The 15,486-nt window shown below is 41.3% G+C and overlaps 1 protein-coding gene across 2 annotated transcripts in view; it reads left to right on the top strand.

Moving 5' to 3' along the window:
* Positions 1–15,486, top strand: part of RORA (RAR related orphan receptor A) — a 707,812-nt gene that overhangs the window by 523,422 nt on the left and 168,904 nt on the right. For both annotated transcript variants that reach the window (XM_073877103.1, XM_073877104.1), the window contains exon 2: positions 2,768–2,797. In XM_073877103.1, coding sequence (XP_073733204.1) covers positions 2,768–2,797 — 30 coding nt within the window. The remainder of the gene's footprint in view (positions 1–2,767; positions 2,798–15,486) is intronic.

Raw genomic sequence — 15,486 nt, 5'->3', positions numbered from 1 at the left:
TTCTTTCTTTCTCTTTCTTTTTTTCTTTCTTTCTTTCTCTTTCTTTCCTTTCTTTTCTTTTTAGAGAGAGCAGGGGGCTGGGTAGGAAGGGACAGAGAGAGAGGGAGATAAAGAATCTGAAGCAGGGTCCATGCCCAGCATGGAGCCTGACGTCGGATTCAATCTCTCAATCCTGAGATTGTGACCTGAGCTGAAATCATGAGTCGGACGTTTAACGAACTCAGCCACCCAGGTGCCACTTTTTTTGTTGTTGCTTTGTTTTTTTGTTTTTTGCTTTTTTTTTTTATAACACTACTATGGAGTCAGTTATTATGAAGTACCAGAGCTTCTATAGAGAAAGGAGTGACACAAATTCAAGACCTTAGTTTGATCACAAATGTTATTTTTCAGGAGAGGAGGAAGAAGGGGATTCCAAATAAACTTTCTGATCGTTCCATTAAATTTGTCTTTTGTGTGTTCATGTTGTTTTCGTTTGTTTGCTTTTTTGGGGTAATAGAATTTTGTCTTCATAATGGCTATGAAGTAAAAACAGTAATTAAATATTATGCATAGTCCTGTCTCCATAATTAGAAATAATGCACTTTTTATAAAAAAAAAAATACTGCTTTCAGGAGAGGGGTGTGTTTTTTAAGACTTTCTCCATAAAAATGTGCTATTAATTTATTTTATATTCTTCACTGTATACAATAGATATAGTTTACATTTTATTTGTATGGGTTAGGGTTGCCAGATAATACAGGATGCTCAGTTAAATTTGAATTTCGGATACACAGCAGAGTAGTAGCTGAACTTCAAATCTAGCTGGCATCCCGCATTTTATCTGCTAAATCTGGCCACTTTTATGTGGGTATATCCCCCAGTTCTTTGTATCAATCACTAAGTGGCCGCTAACCGAAACTGGGGGACTGGGTTGGCGCTGATGCTGGCTGGGGTCATGCTTGCTCCTGGAGACAGATGTGAGTGGTTTTAGCTCTGTGCTACTGTGATCTCAAAGATCGGGCAGGTTTCCTGGAAAGATTTTCAGAATCTATTATCAATGTAATCATCATGAAAATATTTGATGAGAACACTGCCTCACGCTGTATAATAAATTTAAGTAGAAAAGTCAAAGCAGTGGTATTTTCATCAGGGCTTTGGATGTCAGGAGAAAATAGTTCCACACTCAGCGAATATAGATAGGTCTGTTTTGGGCTGTGTTAAATCCAATTGTGTGGAGGTTCTGAATAATCAGGAGTGACAGCATAAGCACTTTCTCTTCAAAGTGATTTTACAGAAGGCATTATTTCCTAAGGAAAGTACACATATAGCCCTCATAATGCTGAAAGAGCACTAATGTATCAATTTATTGGTGCTGGTGTCATGAGCTGGAGTTGCAAATTGTATTCAGATTTTAAACTTTACTCACAGTTGCTGTTGGGGGAAGCTCCCTTCCCATGATAAAGCTTATTTCAAAAAAAATTCTAGAACATTTTTTGTAGTTCCCGTGTGAGAGAGCCTTCAAGGCTCTTTTCAAAAGGTTCTAACTTCACTTTGAGAAGCCAACTCAAACATGATGAAAAACAATAGTTAGGTTTCCTCAATAAAAAGTTGGGGGGGGAAGAGAATTTGAGTTGGGCTATGTAATTTCAGCTTCCCTAAATAAGCCCTTTGGAAAGTTGTTGGGGGGGAGCAAGCGTGTGATTTTGGTCTTGGCGCACAACTTTGGAATTAACTTTTCCTTTTTTTTTTTTTTTTTATGTCTACCGTGGATTTTCATAACGGATTTCTTCCCTGTACGATTTGTTCCATAGCTAAGTAATGGGTCTGCCATGGGTGCCAAATTTTTCAACAACTTTTACTTTCCAGAGGAGGGTTAAATAGTCCTCTTAGTAACTTGAAAGAAAAAAAATTTCAAGGTTTACCACAGTTCTTAGTCACAGGCTAAATGTTTTCAAGAGTTGTATTACTTTGAGCCTATTTAGTCTCAAGAATATCCCCCAAGAAGAACAGAGCATAAAGAGTTCAAAATGGAGTCCTTCTGAAACAGAGATAACACTGTTAACACGGGAGTGTGCGTTCGTGTTATCCTTCTGTGGTCTTAATGTGCCGAATCTTGCTTAGTCCCATTCATCTGTCACCTGCTCTCCGTAAATCATCTTGGAAGCAGCACGGGTGCTGACGCATGAATCCCTCATGTTTTCGTACAGCGTGTGTTCATTTTGGTACCATTTGCAGAGAAGTAACAGCCATACCCCTTCTGACTTTAATGAGTATGGACAGATAGGTACATTTTGTGGATGTTCTCTCCTTCACCATAAAAAGTTATGCCTCATGTGAGCAGGCAGAGTCATTTTCCATAAAAAAGTTAACCCTGAGTCAACGGCCATAGCAAATTAATTGCTCTGTTGCTCAACTCACTCTTGTCTGAGTAGGTTGGCATCACTCTCTTGTGTTTTAAATCTTCCCCGCTCTGCCTATAAACATGATCATCTCCCCTATTTAAAATGAAAACTGAGAGGCTTCTCTCACCCAGTTTAATTACTGTCCATGCCGCTGCTTTTAACCACATAACCTCTTAAACCCGTAGGCGGTGTTTGCCATCGCTGTCGCTCACGGTTCTGTTGTTCTGGGGTAGGTCCAGTGGCCCCGCTGGGTACGACTGAGACTAACCTGGCCACTGCATCGCCGTCTGAGCAGATGCACTCCTGAGTACACTGTGAATGACATGCATTCCAAGAAGCACACACAGGACACTTTCTTACCTTTGTCGTTATTTCTTCTCTTCTAGGTATCTCAGTAACGAAGAAGACACATACATGTAAGTAATGCATTTTTTTTTTTATCCAAAGTTTTCTGAAGAGTTGGAATTCGCATATGTCTGGCTGCTGTGACCCTTCAAGTATAAACTAATGTTTCAGCTGTGATCCATGGTCAACAGAGGTCATACTTCTCTACCTGTAGTGGTTGGAAGTGGTACATCTCCACCTGTTCGTACTGAGTGTGTGTTAAAGAGAGTCTAGACGTAGTCTGATGAATTCTAGTGATTCAAGTCATTAGTCTTTAGAAAAAAATCATAAAATCTAGTCAGGAGGATCAATTAATTACTTCCTGATCACCCCTATTCTAGATCCTTCTTAGAAGAGCTGGTATGTTTCTAGGAAACATCACCTTGATTTCTTTTAAACTTTGGTCTCCTTTTCCTCACCACTAGTTCACGATTTAGGCCGTTTTGTACTTGTGTCTGTGGCGCAGAGATACTGACTGGGAATCTAGGTGCTGTCGCTCGACCATGAGTGTGGCCCACGAGGGCCCTGGTACATGGCATCGGTAGTTTGATGTGGAAATGTGCGCTGGATTTACACTCTGTATTCATTCCCACTTCTTAGGTTCAACTGCTTTCATCAGTTGCCTTCATTCGAACTACACCATAAGTTTACAGACTCACGTCAACGTAAAGTGTTGTGATTTTGCAATCTGAGCAATAATGTTTGACTGTGCTTTGAACCTCAGGATGAAACTAATCCGTCATTGATGCAGGCAGTCAGCTTTCACTGTACTTGACCAGCATATTTAGACTTTGAATTAATAGTGTCATTAGAATTCAATAACTGTTTTAGACCACAGATATGTGCTACCCATGAGATGTGTTTGGGCATCCTTCTAAGGCAAGCAGTGGAGATATTTATGGCACAATTTAGGACTGACAAAGATGTGTCCCCAAATTTTTCCTAATTATGCTTTTAAAATTTTTGGTTTCATGTGAAACATTTGGGGGAAAAAATCTGTGTAACATCAAAGTAGTTTATCTTGTGCCTCAGTTGATTCTTGAAATCTGCTCTTGGGTTTGTCTGTCTGTCTATCTGTATTTGTAGCAAACAAAAAAGCAAAAAAAAAAACAAAAAAAAAAACGAACAAAACCAACCAACCAACAAACAAAACCCACCCCACCAAATTCGATGGTGGCCTTTTAGGGCCCAGTCCTGCAGTTTCTCCACCTGGCTCTCCCATGGGCTTCAATGGAATGTTTGTTTGAGGAAAGAAGTAAAGGTCAGCCCGTAACGGACACATGATCAGGACAGCACCTCCGTCTCTGGATGCACGGTTCCCGCTGGCTGTCCCCCCGTCACGGTAGTCTGTGGCCCTTAGCTTTTTGGGGGTTGTTCTGTCGTCGTTGTTGTTGTTGTTCTTGCTGTTGTCGGTGCATAATTGAGCTCATGATGACTGAGAGATTGACAGTGCAGGAGACTGAAGTCCTCTGTATATCCGCAGGGCAGGCATGGTACAGAGCGCTTCCTTGCACAGCCTTGCCCATGAGCTCGTCCCTGGCCTGGAGGGACCCACTCTAGAGGTGGTAAGTAATTCAGTCTTTCTGCTAGCTCAGTCCTGGGCCTCTCCCGAATAGGAGCGGATGATTGTGCCTACTGTTTATGGTGGTTTGGGGTATGGACTCCTGGCCACCTGGCAATACACAGAAAGCCACTGACTATTTGCATTATGACTTGGCTCTTGGATGAGTGGATAAAACCACTAGTTCAACTCCATTGGATACAAAGAGTGCCCCTCAACTAATAAGACAGAGACCAGAGATGTTAGTAAATATATAGACCATCCATCCGTGAGGACCTTCAAGGAATTGTCATCCCTGAGAATAATTTCATTGGCCTATTGCAGAAATAATAACTCGTGGTCAGATTTAAATGCATAGAAGGATTTGGATGACAGCACGGGAGTGGTAGCTAGTGAAGAAAAGCTGGTGTTCCGGTAAGAGGCAATATAACCAGGTTGGCCTTGCAGCAAAGGCTTAACTAACCCCATCAGATATACCTGCTTTAAAATGAAATCAAGATACAGCCAGAGTGGGTAGATTTTGATTGCCTTTCTAACTATGGAAATCAGCAGGAAAATTCCTAGACGTTAAGCATCAAGTAAATGTAGACAGACTTCAAATAAAGCTCGCTTTATGTAATTCAAATATCAAACTGACAAAAAGAGGTCAGAAATCACCTGGGGTTTTTTTGTTGATGTTTACTTTCATGATTTAGGGGAGAGGGTCCATGATAAAACAGACCAATGACAAGTTGGGAAGAATAGCAACCGAACGGAGAGTTGACACAAAACTTTGCACATGCCACAGAGAAATTGAATTGTCCAAGTTGCGTGTTAGTGAAAGTCTTCTACGCCACTTAAATGTGGAGATTGTTTTTGTCACCCAACTCAGCAGACAACCCATCATATTTCTGATCTTAGCATCTCTACAGGGCCTACAGCTTGTGAGGAGGAAGAAAATCAGTCAGTTCTTTCTCCCATTAACAGTCACCCAAATGACTTCTTCTTTAGCATCTGTCAGATTTTTCTTTGAAACCAAACTGTCCTACCTTGCCTATAAGTTTTCTTAAGAGGTTAAATTCCAGCTCCTCTTAAAGCATCTTAACATCTGTTCTTCAAAAAGGTTCACTATCAGTGAAGTGTGTGAATTCATTTTTGTACCATCTCAAGACTTCCATTTTTAGCCAGAGTTCTGGAAACCTTGGTCAAGGCTTGACTACATAATCATCGACAGCTGAAGTCACCCGGCATTAGCAATTTCAATCTGGGTTTCCTAACTGGCCTCACAGAGCGATGGTTCAACTTACAAATTAACATGTACAGTTGCAGAATATATTATCAGACCAGAGTGTCAGCTCACAGGTACACCAGTCAGAGGTGCAAGAACCACAAAATGAATCTGAAGAGATGTGACACCTGATAATATTTTAGGCCACTTTGTTATCTAGAAAGCATAGGTATTGCTTCTTTAAAAAAAATAATAAATAATAAATAAATAAAAATGCTTTGGGTGAGCTGAGCCAGAAATTCCCAGGAAAGGAAATCTGATTAGTAGCTTCAGAGGAATTCACGAGCGTGGTCTTTGGAGAAGTCAGATTCTCCTGAGTTCCTGAGAAGGGCACTGGTGGTGTTTGTCATTAACTTACCTGGCTGGTGGGGGAAGGCAAAGCTCTGAGGCTTCTAGTACAAAGTCATTGTGACCAAATTGGTCAGAGAATGCTTTCATTTGTGATATTCTTCAATTGGTGATAGGAAACGTTGCTGTTGGTTTTGGTATGTGAACAGAAAAGGAAGTTTTTACTTGTGGGATAGGGACCTATCAGATAAATTTTACACTGTGGTGTAGAATTTCAGTTTAATCTTTGTGGTGATTATACAGCCCCTGTATTTGGTTGGACACTTTAAAGATTTGTGTTTCACCGGTTTGTTCTGGTGTCTTTCCTGCTGAAATGGTACCATGTTGGATAAGTATCTTTTTCATGGCATCAGTGGCTGATTTGGTTTTTATTATTTGCCAAGGACAACTGGTCATTTGCCCCTGACTTCTTAATCTCATTCTACTTGGATAGTTCCGCATACACTAAAATGTTAGAATGTGACAGATTTGGAGGTGAAAAAGTAACAAATGCAACAGATCCTCTTAGCTCTTTCCAGCTACTAGGGAAGTTTAGCATCATGGATTCATAACCTCAGGGTATATATCAGCCAACCACCACAGTGTAGACCCAAAAGTTACCAGGTAGGCTCCTGGATAGCTTCCAGGGGCAACAGATCCTTATCACGTCCTCCTGTTCTCATCCATGTTTCTCTTCTTTATTCTTTCGGTGTAAGCCTGTTCTGCTTGCTTTCTTCTACACTCAGGAACAGGCACTTACACACGCCTGAAAATTGCAGGGAACTCAGTAAAGCGCCAGGAAAATGTATCAGTTTAATCCGATTTAATGTCAGCTTTCCCCAGTAAATAACGAAGTAAAATATGCTTCTGAGTCTTCTGAAATATTTTAATTTTAACATGAATAGCCATTAAAGGCAATTTAGTACATTTTCAAATGTTTGTTTGCAGTAGGCTAATACCTTACATATAAAATTAAAGCACTATATTATTTGTAAAGAGAGTTTAGTTCTCAGTAGTAAGAATATTTTAGTACAAATCAGAATATTTCCTTGAGAAATAATCCTTTGTATCTGTAAAAAGAAAAAGTGTTTATTGCAGTCATTTAAAGTGGAATAGGTTAATGTATTCACTTTTCACCCCTAGAGACTTGGTTTTGAATTTGACTTAGAGAAAATTAGTTTTGAGGCCTCAACCTCCTCTCCTTAGGCATTTGTTGATATCACAAAACCAACCCAACAATTTGTCACGATTGTTGCCATTTACTCAGGAGGTCCAAGAACTAAAATAACCCTATTTTCTCACTTTCTTTTCTTGTCCTTGAGGCCATTCCTTTTGATTGTAGACTCTTAACACAACACCAAACTTGGGGCTCACCCACACTATTTTCACAGTCCAGGAAAACTCAGGAACCATTCTTGGCAAAGCTAATGGAAGGTGCTTTGGTTATATAGTTAATAGGTTGCCGTGACAACCCATGTGATTCATGGTGTGACTCACAGCAAGTATAATTTCAATTGCTGCTGGCAGGGTGTATCATTAGGACGGGCCTGAGAAGAAGCCACATTGAACTTCCCTTAGTAGGCTTTCATCCAGATTCCATCTACCCATTGAGAAACAGAAAAGGGGATAACCCAGGGCTCACAAAGTAGCCAAAGGATTCATTTCTTACTCAGGCTTCCTGAGGCTACTGGCCATCCCAGACATAAAGCTTGCTGCTGATGGTACATGACCAAAAATAGATGCTGGCCTCTTAGAGGGCTAACTGATGGACAACTATTTACTGAGGACCTACTATGTGCTGACAGGTTCTTTCCTCTCAAGGACCTTACAGACTAGGTTGAAGGTGGGGCCCCGGGTGGGAGCCGGGTGAATGGGGTGATTATAGTCACTGAAAACACGAATGCCTCGTGTACCATTTCCAGAAGATTCAGCTCACAACTGGAAAGCAGACTAAGCTGGAAGTGCGGGAGAGGAGAAAAACATTAGACGATCCAGGATTCTGGTACTGTGATCCAGGCATACAGCAGGATGAAAGGAAAGGGAAGGATTTAACCCTGGGTGCTGAGCATTCTCCCGGGTGCTGAACGTTCTCCCTGCTGCTCATCTCCCGTTCTCACCCAGAGTCACACCTGTTTAGTCCCTTCAAAATCAACCAGCCCAAGGAAGTAAAAATCCCTCATACTGCCTGAAAATGTTTGCCTTGTTTAGACTCAGCCTGTGTGATTACAGCCAGCCCTGCCTGAGCTTAACAAGATTTCTGTCTCATCATATTAAGATATAAATGGACTGCACTTGGCCCTGCCACTCAGTTCTTCCATCAGATCCATGAATTGAATTTGGAAAAGTATTTGTGTTCCCATTTCGTAACACAGGTTCAAAAGGGTGTATTGATCACTAGGAGGGAGAAAACACAAGTACCTAGCCTATCGGGTGCTGGCATGTACTTGAGAGATGATATATTTAGTAAAACTCTTACACATGATTGGGTCGATCTTTAAAGAAGGCTGGGTGTCTGTCACAGAGTCTTGCATTACTTTTGGTTCAGTGATGGCAGGAATCTGGGATAGGAGGAGAAGTACCAGGAGATGGGAACTGCCACCCCTGAGCGGTTAATTCTAATAGTCCAGGTGCTCTGTTTAGTGCTTTACATGCATTATCTCATGTCATCTTCTCATCAGCTCCCTGAGCCTTGTACTACCGGCATCCCCATTTTGAATGAGACTATTTATCTGAGAGGTCAGCAACTTAAAGAAGTGAAAACACTGGCAAATTCATCCAGCTGGTGTTGGGCAGAGCTGGGACTCCTGCCTTGCACACACAGAAGCACCACACCATTCTCTCCAATCTCAACATGAGGCGATGTCGTGGAGCACTTACAAAGTGCTAGGTGCTTTTCTGAGCACTTCCTAAGTGTTCATTTATTTCATCTTTACCGCAATCTTGTCAGGTAGATCTTGCTGCTGTCCCCACTCTCCGGGTGGAAACTGAGGCCCAGGAGCCTATAGCCAGCTAGGATGGGATGGAGCCAGGATTGAAGGCCACGCCACAGAGCCTAAATGCTGCTACAGTAACAAATGTCATTCCTTAGAGTGGTCCTTCTACTCTAAACTATAGGGAGAAAGTCAAGGGTAACCATCATTCCTACAACTGATTCAGGTTCTTTAAACTTAGGACAGTTTTACCTATAAAGGCTTCTAAGCTTGGTGAACCAACTGATTATAAAAAAGGGGGATGTGGGGATGCCTGCGTGGCTCAGTCGTTAAGCCTCTGCCTTCGGCTCAGGTCATGATCCCAGGGTCCTGGGATCGAGCCCCACATCGGGCTCCCTGCTCAGCGGGAAGCCTGCTTCTCCCTCTCCCACTCCCCCTGCTTGTGTTCCCTCTCTCGCTGTGTCTCTCTCTGTCAAAAAATAAATACAATCTTAAAAAAAAAAACTATATGAAAAAATTCATTTAAATTAAGTCGTCTGCATAAAACCATGCCACCTTCTTACTTTAAAATGATCATTACTTTTCTTTTTTAATCATCTAACCTAACTTATCAAAGAACCAGCATCCATTTAATATCATTGTTCATACAACTGAACTGATTCCATAATAAAATAGTTCAACATGGTTCCTTTTGCTTCCCAGATAGTTCTGTCCCCCACACTAGTAGTAATGTATATTTCTTATAGCATGAATCCATTTTCACTGCCACAAAGTCTTTAATGGACCTTGATGACATTTGTAACAAATTTGTGCATTACTCTTTTGTGAGACCATCTTGATAATTCATGTATAACTTTCACTGCCACTAAGAGGTAGTATGATTCAGGATACTGTGGTTTCTCTGAACCCTAACCAAAAACAAACAAAACCATGAAAGTAAAAAGAATGCCTTAGGGAGTTGAAATATGTATCAAAAGCATACATAAGAGAATTAAACATCTAGGTTTTGAGTATGCTTATGCATGCCTGAATTTAGCCTTAGATTTACAGTTATATCAGCTTCTCTCTTTATTGGGATCTGTGTCCAAAGGCATAAAAACGTAGGAAAAAACGGAGAATGCCAATGTGTTTGAAATACGAAGAAAGTTATTGTTTTACATTAACTTTTTTTATAAATTACACAAATTTTTTATAGTAACTGTCAGCTACACTGCCAGGAAGTTAGTATATTTGTAGTCACATGGTCCCCTTTGATTATAATTGATGTCCATATCTGCATGTTATGGTAACTGAGGTTTTTATTTCCAAGCTATTTGATTACCCTTTTTCCTGGATTCCCCACAGTGGAATGTTCTCCACTCACTCCACCTCCACGTCTGAGTAAACATTTATCCTATGCAAGAGTGATAGCTTTTTCCCTTGTTTGACTTGTTGATCTCCTAGGCATTCACTATAGCTCCTAATGTCTTAAGTAGTTAACAGCCAAGCATAATGATTAGAAGGCATATTGAGGAATAGAAAATGCTAGGATATGCAGGATTAAGCTTCAGATTCAGTGAAAGAGAGTTACTCTGTAAATCTTTTATTTTAAATGTTATGTTTGTAGGAGAGAGGGAGGGGATTGTATGGTAGGTAATCCAGATCCCTGTAATACTGAGATCCGAAGAAGGAAAGCTGGAAAGCAGACCACAGCCACTCCCTGGAGGAAGAGCATGGGGATGGGAGTCAGATAGATCTTATTCACTTGAGATTTCTAATCCCTACTCTGTGCCTGGCACTGCGTTAGGCACAGGGTGGTATAGAAAAGTTTAACTCCTAACTCTCACTCTCCAACAGATTATTCTGCATCTGAGGAGAAAGGACAGACCCCCTTGAGGAAATTTCCGTAATGACGGAATTGCAGGAAAATGCAGGGTTATCATGCAAGTTGGAGCTGGGGATGCTGGTGGTGAGCTGAGCTTGGTCTAGAAGGGTAGCAAGGATTAGGTGTGATCAGGTAGACCAAGGAGTGTTTGGGGGATGATTGTGTAGACCTGTCTAACTAGAATAGAGTATTAACAAGGAAAAGGAAGGACAAGAAGAGCGGAGATAAGGTTTCGGCTTTATCTCAGAACCAGTGGGGAGCCACAGAATGTGTGTGAAAAATACACTGACCTTTAAATAATGCTTTTATTGCCACAGTCATTTAGTGAGCGTTACATAAAGCAGATGTTCCCATACTTCAGTCCCTTTTCCGAAATCAGAAAGAATTCTTATCCTTAGATAGAGGTTCTTCTCTGGCCTTTCCTCTGATCAACTATGTAGCAAAAGTGCTTATGGAGCAGGAAAGATCTAGTCCAAAAAGGGAAGGCTGTTCTGATTATTAAAGAGAAAGAGTGTTTTACTTTTTCTCCATCTTCCCAGGTTTAAGGTCTAATTGTAAGACCAGTTCTTGCCGTTTCGTTGAAATCAGAAGAAAGAAATAAGCTTGAAAAATACATATGCACTTTGAATTGCGTGGCTAATGGTCCTCCTGGCTTTCTTTCATTCCTGCTGTGAATTGGCTGGAAGCTACTGTAATACTCCAGGAGCCGATGTCTTTCCAACCCTTTTTAACTCAGCTGCACGCAGCTGTGTAAAAATTTGAACCCCAAATTCCAAACCTTGCTCACACCTTAGGTAGGCAAAGTACACTGTGTTGACTATTATTTTGTTCATCAGCACGAAGAATCTTTTCCCTCACGTAGCTGGACAGTACAATAAGGAGATAATTAAACTTCCTTTTTCTCCTTGTTGGGATTTCTTAATTTTCCAAGAATGAGTCCCTATCGTTTCAGGTAAAGAATGCAAAAATCCAGGTGAGGCCTTGTCATTGGCTGCCTGTTCACAAAAGTCTTCGGTATATAATGAACTATATCGCACTAACTGAGCTGTCTCTCTTACATGGTGTCTTTTTGTGTCGACAAAACTGAAAATTCACTTTCCCTCACCAAGTCGGGGCGTCGGGATAATTGATTGTTACCAATCTCTGCTGTTAGTAGACAAGATAACACGGGTGCCTCTGGAGAACGGGCAAAAACTAAACTCTGTCCCCCGAGGCCAGTGAAATAGCTGTTTGGTCCCTTGTGTGAAACTTCCTAATAACTTAACTGGGCAGCCTCTGGGTCCCTGGAGGGTTTCTCCACAAGAGTATTCCCTCTCTTTGTTAAGATTGCTTATTAAAAATGATTTTATAATGAAGTTGCCTCAAATAGCATCTCTTTTCCTGGTTGTCCTTGAAGCTGTGGTGAAGAATCTTAGAGACAACTGTCTAGGGTTTTTCTCCTTGTTAAAAACTTCTCTCTTACCACTGTTACTCTTGATTTTTTAAGGAGACACAAAGTCTAACTGACACAAGCCCCTCTCTGGTTGATTATGTCGCTTAAAACCCGGTGCAAGGCATTATTGGTAGTTAAGCTTGTCCTTCCGGGCTCAGGAATCGAATTGATCTGCATGGATGGAGGACATTTAAGTCTGTGGTGGGAACAAGGCTGTCGGGCTTCCCTGGAAGAGCAGCGGCTAGGGAATGTGATTGCTAACTCTGCCCCTGACTCCATCAAAACAGTGACTTCCAATTATTTTCTCTCTTTGGTCCTGGATTCCTCCAATATGCAAACTAACCGGTTTCCTGCCATGAGGGACTGTCATGAAGAGGAATCAAATAATAAAAAAATTAGTATTGCATTCCTTGCTATCCAGGCACTGTATAGATTCAGACTTCCAACAAATGTGGGCAAGTAGGAGAAAAAATCAGTTTTTTTGTTGTCCATATCATCAGCTTGACTTTTGGGCTTGAAGAGGCCTCAATATGCTGGTATATTTATCGACTTATTTATTTTTAAAGATTTTATTTATTTATTTGAGAGAGAGTAAGAAAGAGCACGAGCAGGGGGTGGGGAGAGGGAGAAGCAGACTCCCCTCCGAGCAGGGAGCCCGATGCAAGACTCGATCCCAGGACCCCGGGATCATGATCTGAGCCGAAGGCAGACGCTTAACCTTCTGAGCCACCCAGGCACCCCTGTGCTGGTGTATTTAATATAAAGAATGATAAAGCAGATGTCAGTAGGGCTTACCATTGGAAACATCTACTTCGGACTTGGTGTCCCAGTGGCCAGGTGACTCAGGAAACAACAAAACATATAAAGTTGTTAGTGACAGATTCAGCTTGAAATATTTTTCTAACTTTAGAGCTTGTCAGACAGTGAATCCACAGAGCAGAGTATTCCAGATGCAGCTTGGCACTCCTTTTGCTCTGCAGTGTGAATATAGTACACCAATAGTACGAGGGACCACTGTGAATCTTTTAGTGGAGAGATCAGTGTGGTCTAGCTGTGCTAAGAATTATGGTGTGCTAAGTTGTGCTAAGAACATGCCTTGGCTAAAGGCTGTTCTCTAAGACCAGGTATAGTAGAAAACACTACCTTTCTATGCAGTGATTTCTGCTCCCTCCTTTCTCAAATAAAAAGAAAAGAAACAGAAGGGCGCCTGGGTGGCTCAGTCGGTTAAGCGTCTGCCCTCGGCTCAGGTCATGATCCCAGGGTCCTGGGATCGAGCCCCGCATCAGGCTCCCTGCTCCGCGGGAAGCCTGCTTCTCCCTCTCCCACTCCCCCTGCTTGTGTTCCCTCTCTCGCTGTGTCTCTCTCTGTCAAATAAATAAATAAAATCTTAAAAAAAAAAAAAAAAAGAAAAGAAGCAGAAAGATTATGACCTGCTCTGGAATCCCACTGCCAGCAGGATCTTCTTATTCCACCTCCTTAATAACCTTCTAGTGCTTTCCAATACCTGAGGAGTCTACATTTCTTAGTATGGCGCTCAAGGGCCTTTACAATCTGGTCTTAATCTTTCTACCGCTCATTCCCTGACTTCTATGCTGGCAGTTTCTAGAAGATTATACATGGGCAGGGCGCCTGGGTGGCTCAGTTGGTTAAGTGACTGCCTTCGGCTCAGGTCATGATCCCGGAGTCCTGGGATCGAGTCCCGCATCGGGCTCCCAGCTCAGCAGGGAGTCTGCTTCTCCCTTTGACCCTCTCCCCTCTCATGCTGTTTCTCTCTCGCTTGCTCTCTAATAAATAAATAAATAAAATCTTTAAAAAAAAAAGATTATACGTGGGCATACCTCAGTGCCTTTGCTTCGGTTGTATCTTGTTTGTCCTGGAATGCCCTTCACCGACTTTTGCACCTGGAGAATTCTTACTGCTCCACCAAAGGCCTACACAAATAGCATCTGCCATGCAAAGCCTTCTCCAACCACCTGCCCTTGTTAAACTGTTACTGCAGCTTCTCTGCTCCCCCCCCAGCACACGGTTAAGGTGACAGTACCGAAAGTATATTGTGGAATAGTTGTTGTTTATGTAGCTTTCTCCTAGATATGCTTTAATTATGTTTATATCCCTTAGGCTTTAGCACAATGATTGGTATCCACTATGTGTTCAATTAATATCTGTAGATTGTAAATAAGTGTGTGTGTGTGTTTATGTGTGTGTGTACATGCACAATTTTATGACCTCACATTCTTCTTGCAAATTGGAGTCTAGGGAAAAACAATAATCTTTTCATTGTTAACAGCTAAAAGGAAGAACAGGTATTTAATATTTGAAATTCTCGTGTGAGATTTGTTCTATATTATTTTGGAAACCAATACTACATCTCAAAGGGCTTCTTGATGTCTGGCAACTTACCCTATGTATCTGGAGTCTCAATTTTAGGACTGATTGCTTTAAAGTTTCTTTTTGCAGATTTAAGACTGCATCTCATCCAGAAGGCTTAAGAACACTTGCTTTTATTCTAAGATGAAGAACGTGTTATTTTTCTGAGTGACCTCTTAAACACCATTTGTCTGCATTATCAATACAAGATTTTATAAACTAGATAATCAAATCTACAGAGTGAAAAAGAAAGAGACATTTTCAGTTACCATTGGCATCTATTTAAAGGCAAAGGAGGGGGCATCAGTGGCTCAGTCGGTTAAGCGTCCAACTCATGATTTTGGCTCAGGTCATGATCTCATGGGTACTCGGATCCAGTCCCACATCGGGCTCTGTGCTCAGCGGGGAGTCCGTTTGAGATTCTCCTTCTCCCTCTGCCTCTACCCCCACATACTCATGCTCTCTTTCTCGCTCTCTAAAATAAATAAATAAATCTTTAAAAAAAATAAAATAAAGGCACAGGAGAAAACTACCTATGAGAAAAAAAATTGGCCAATCTCTCCACAAATGGAGAGTATATTCTGTCAAGGAAAATATCCTGTATTTGTCTGGTCTGGAGAGGGAAAAGTGATTGTAATATGTTAAACAATTTGGGAAGTAGATGTTTTGGTAATCCTAGATTACTTACTGAGTCTTAAGGTAAATTCTGGAGATAAATGGCATTTATTTGTTCAAAGTCAGAGCACGTGACATTGCTATGTTTATCTGGTCTGGAATGTAAGTGTGTTTCCTTAACTTAGCAGGGACCAATGATTTCAAAACTCTGGCCCACTTCGGAAGTAGCTGCTCACAACCATGGTTTCTGTCTGCTTTTCCTTGGAATCCTCTGCCTTTTAAGCTTTATGAGCGGTTTCTTCCCTTCTTTTGTTTGTAACTTTTTCTTGAGTCAAAACAAGAGGAGCCAGATTATCCC

The sequence above is a fragment of the Callorhinus ursinus genome, unplaced genomic scaffold (assembly GCF_003265705.2).
Source record: "Callorhinus ursinus isolate GAN/ISIS: 27379988/994484 unplaced genomic scaffold, GSC_fseal_2.0 scaffold25, whole genome shotgun sequence".
In the NCBI taxonomy this organism is placed as follows: Eukaryota; Metazoa; Chordata; class Mammalia; order Carnivora; family Otariidae; genus Callorhinus; species Callorhinus ursinus.
This window is presented reverse-complemented; position numbering and strand designations above follow the sequence as displayed.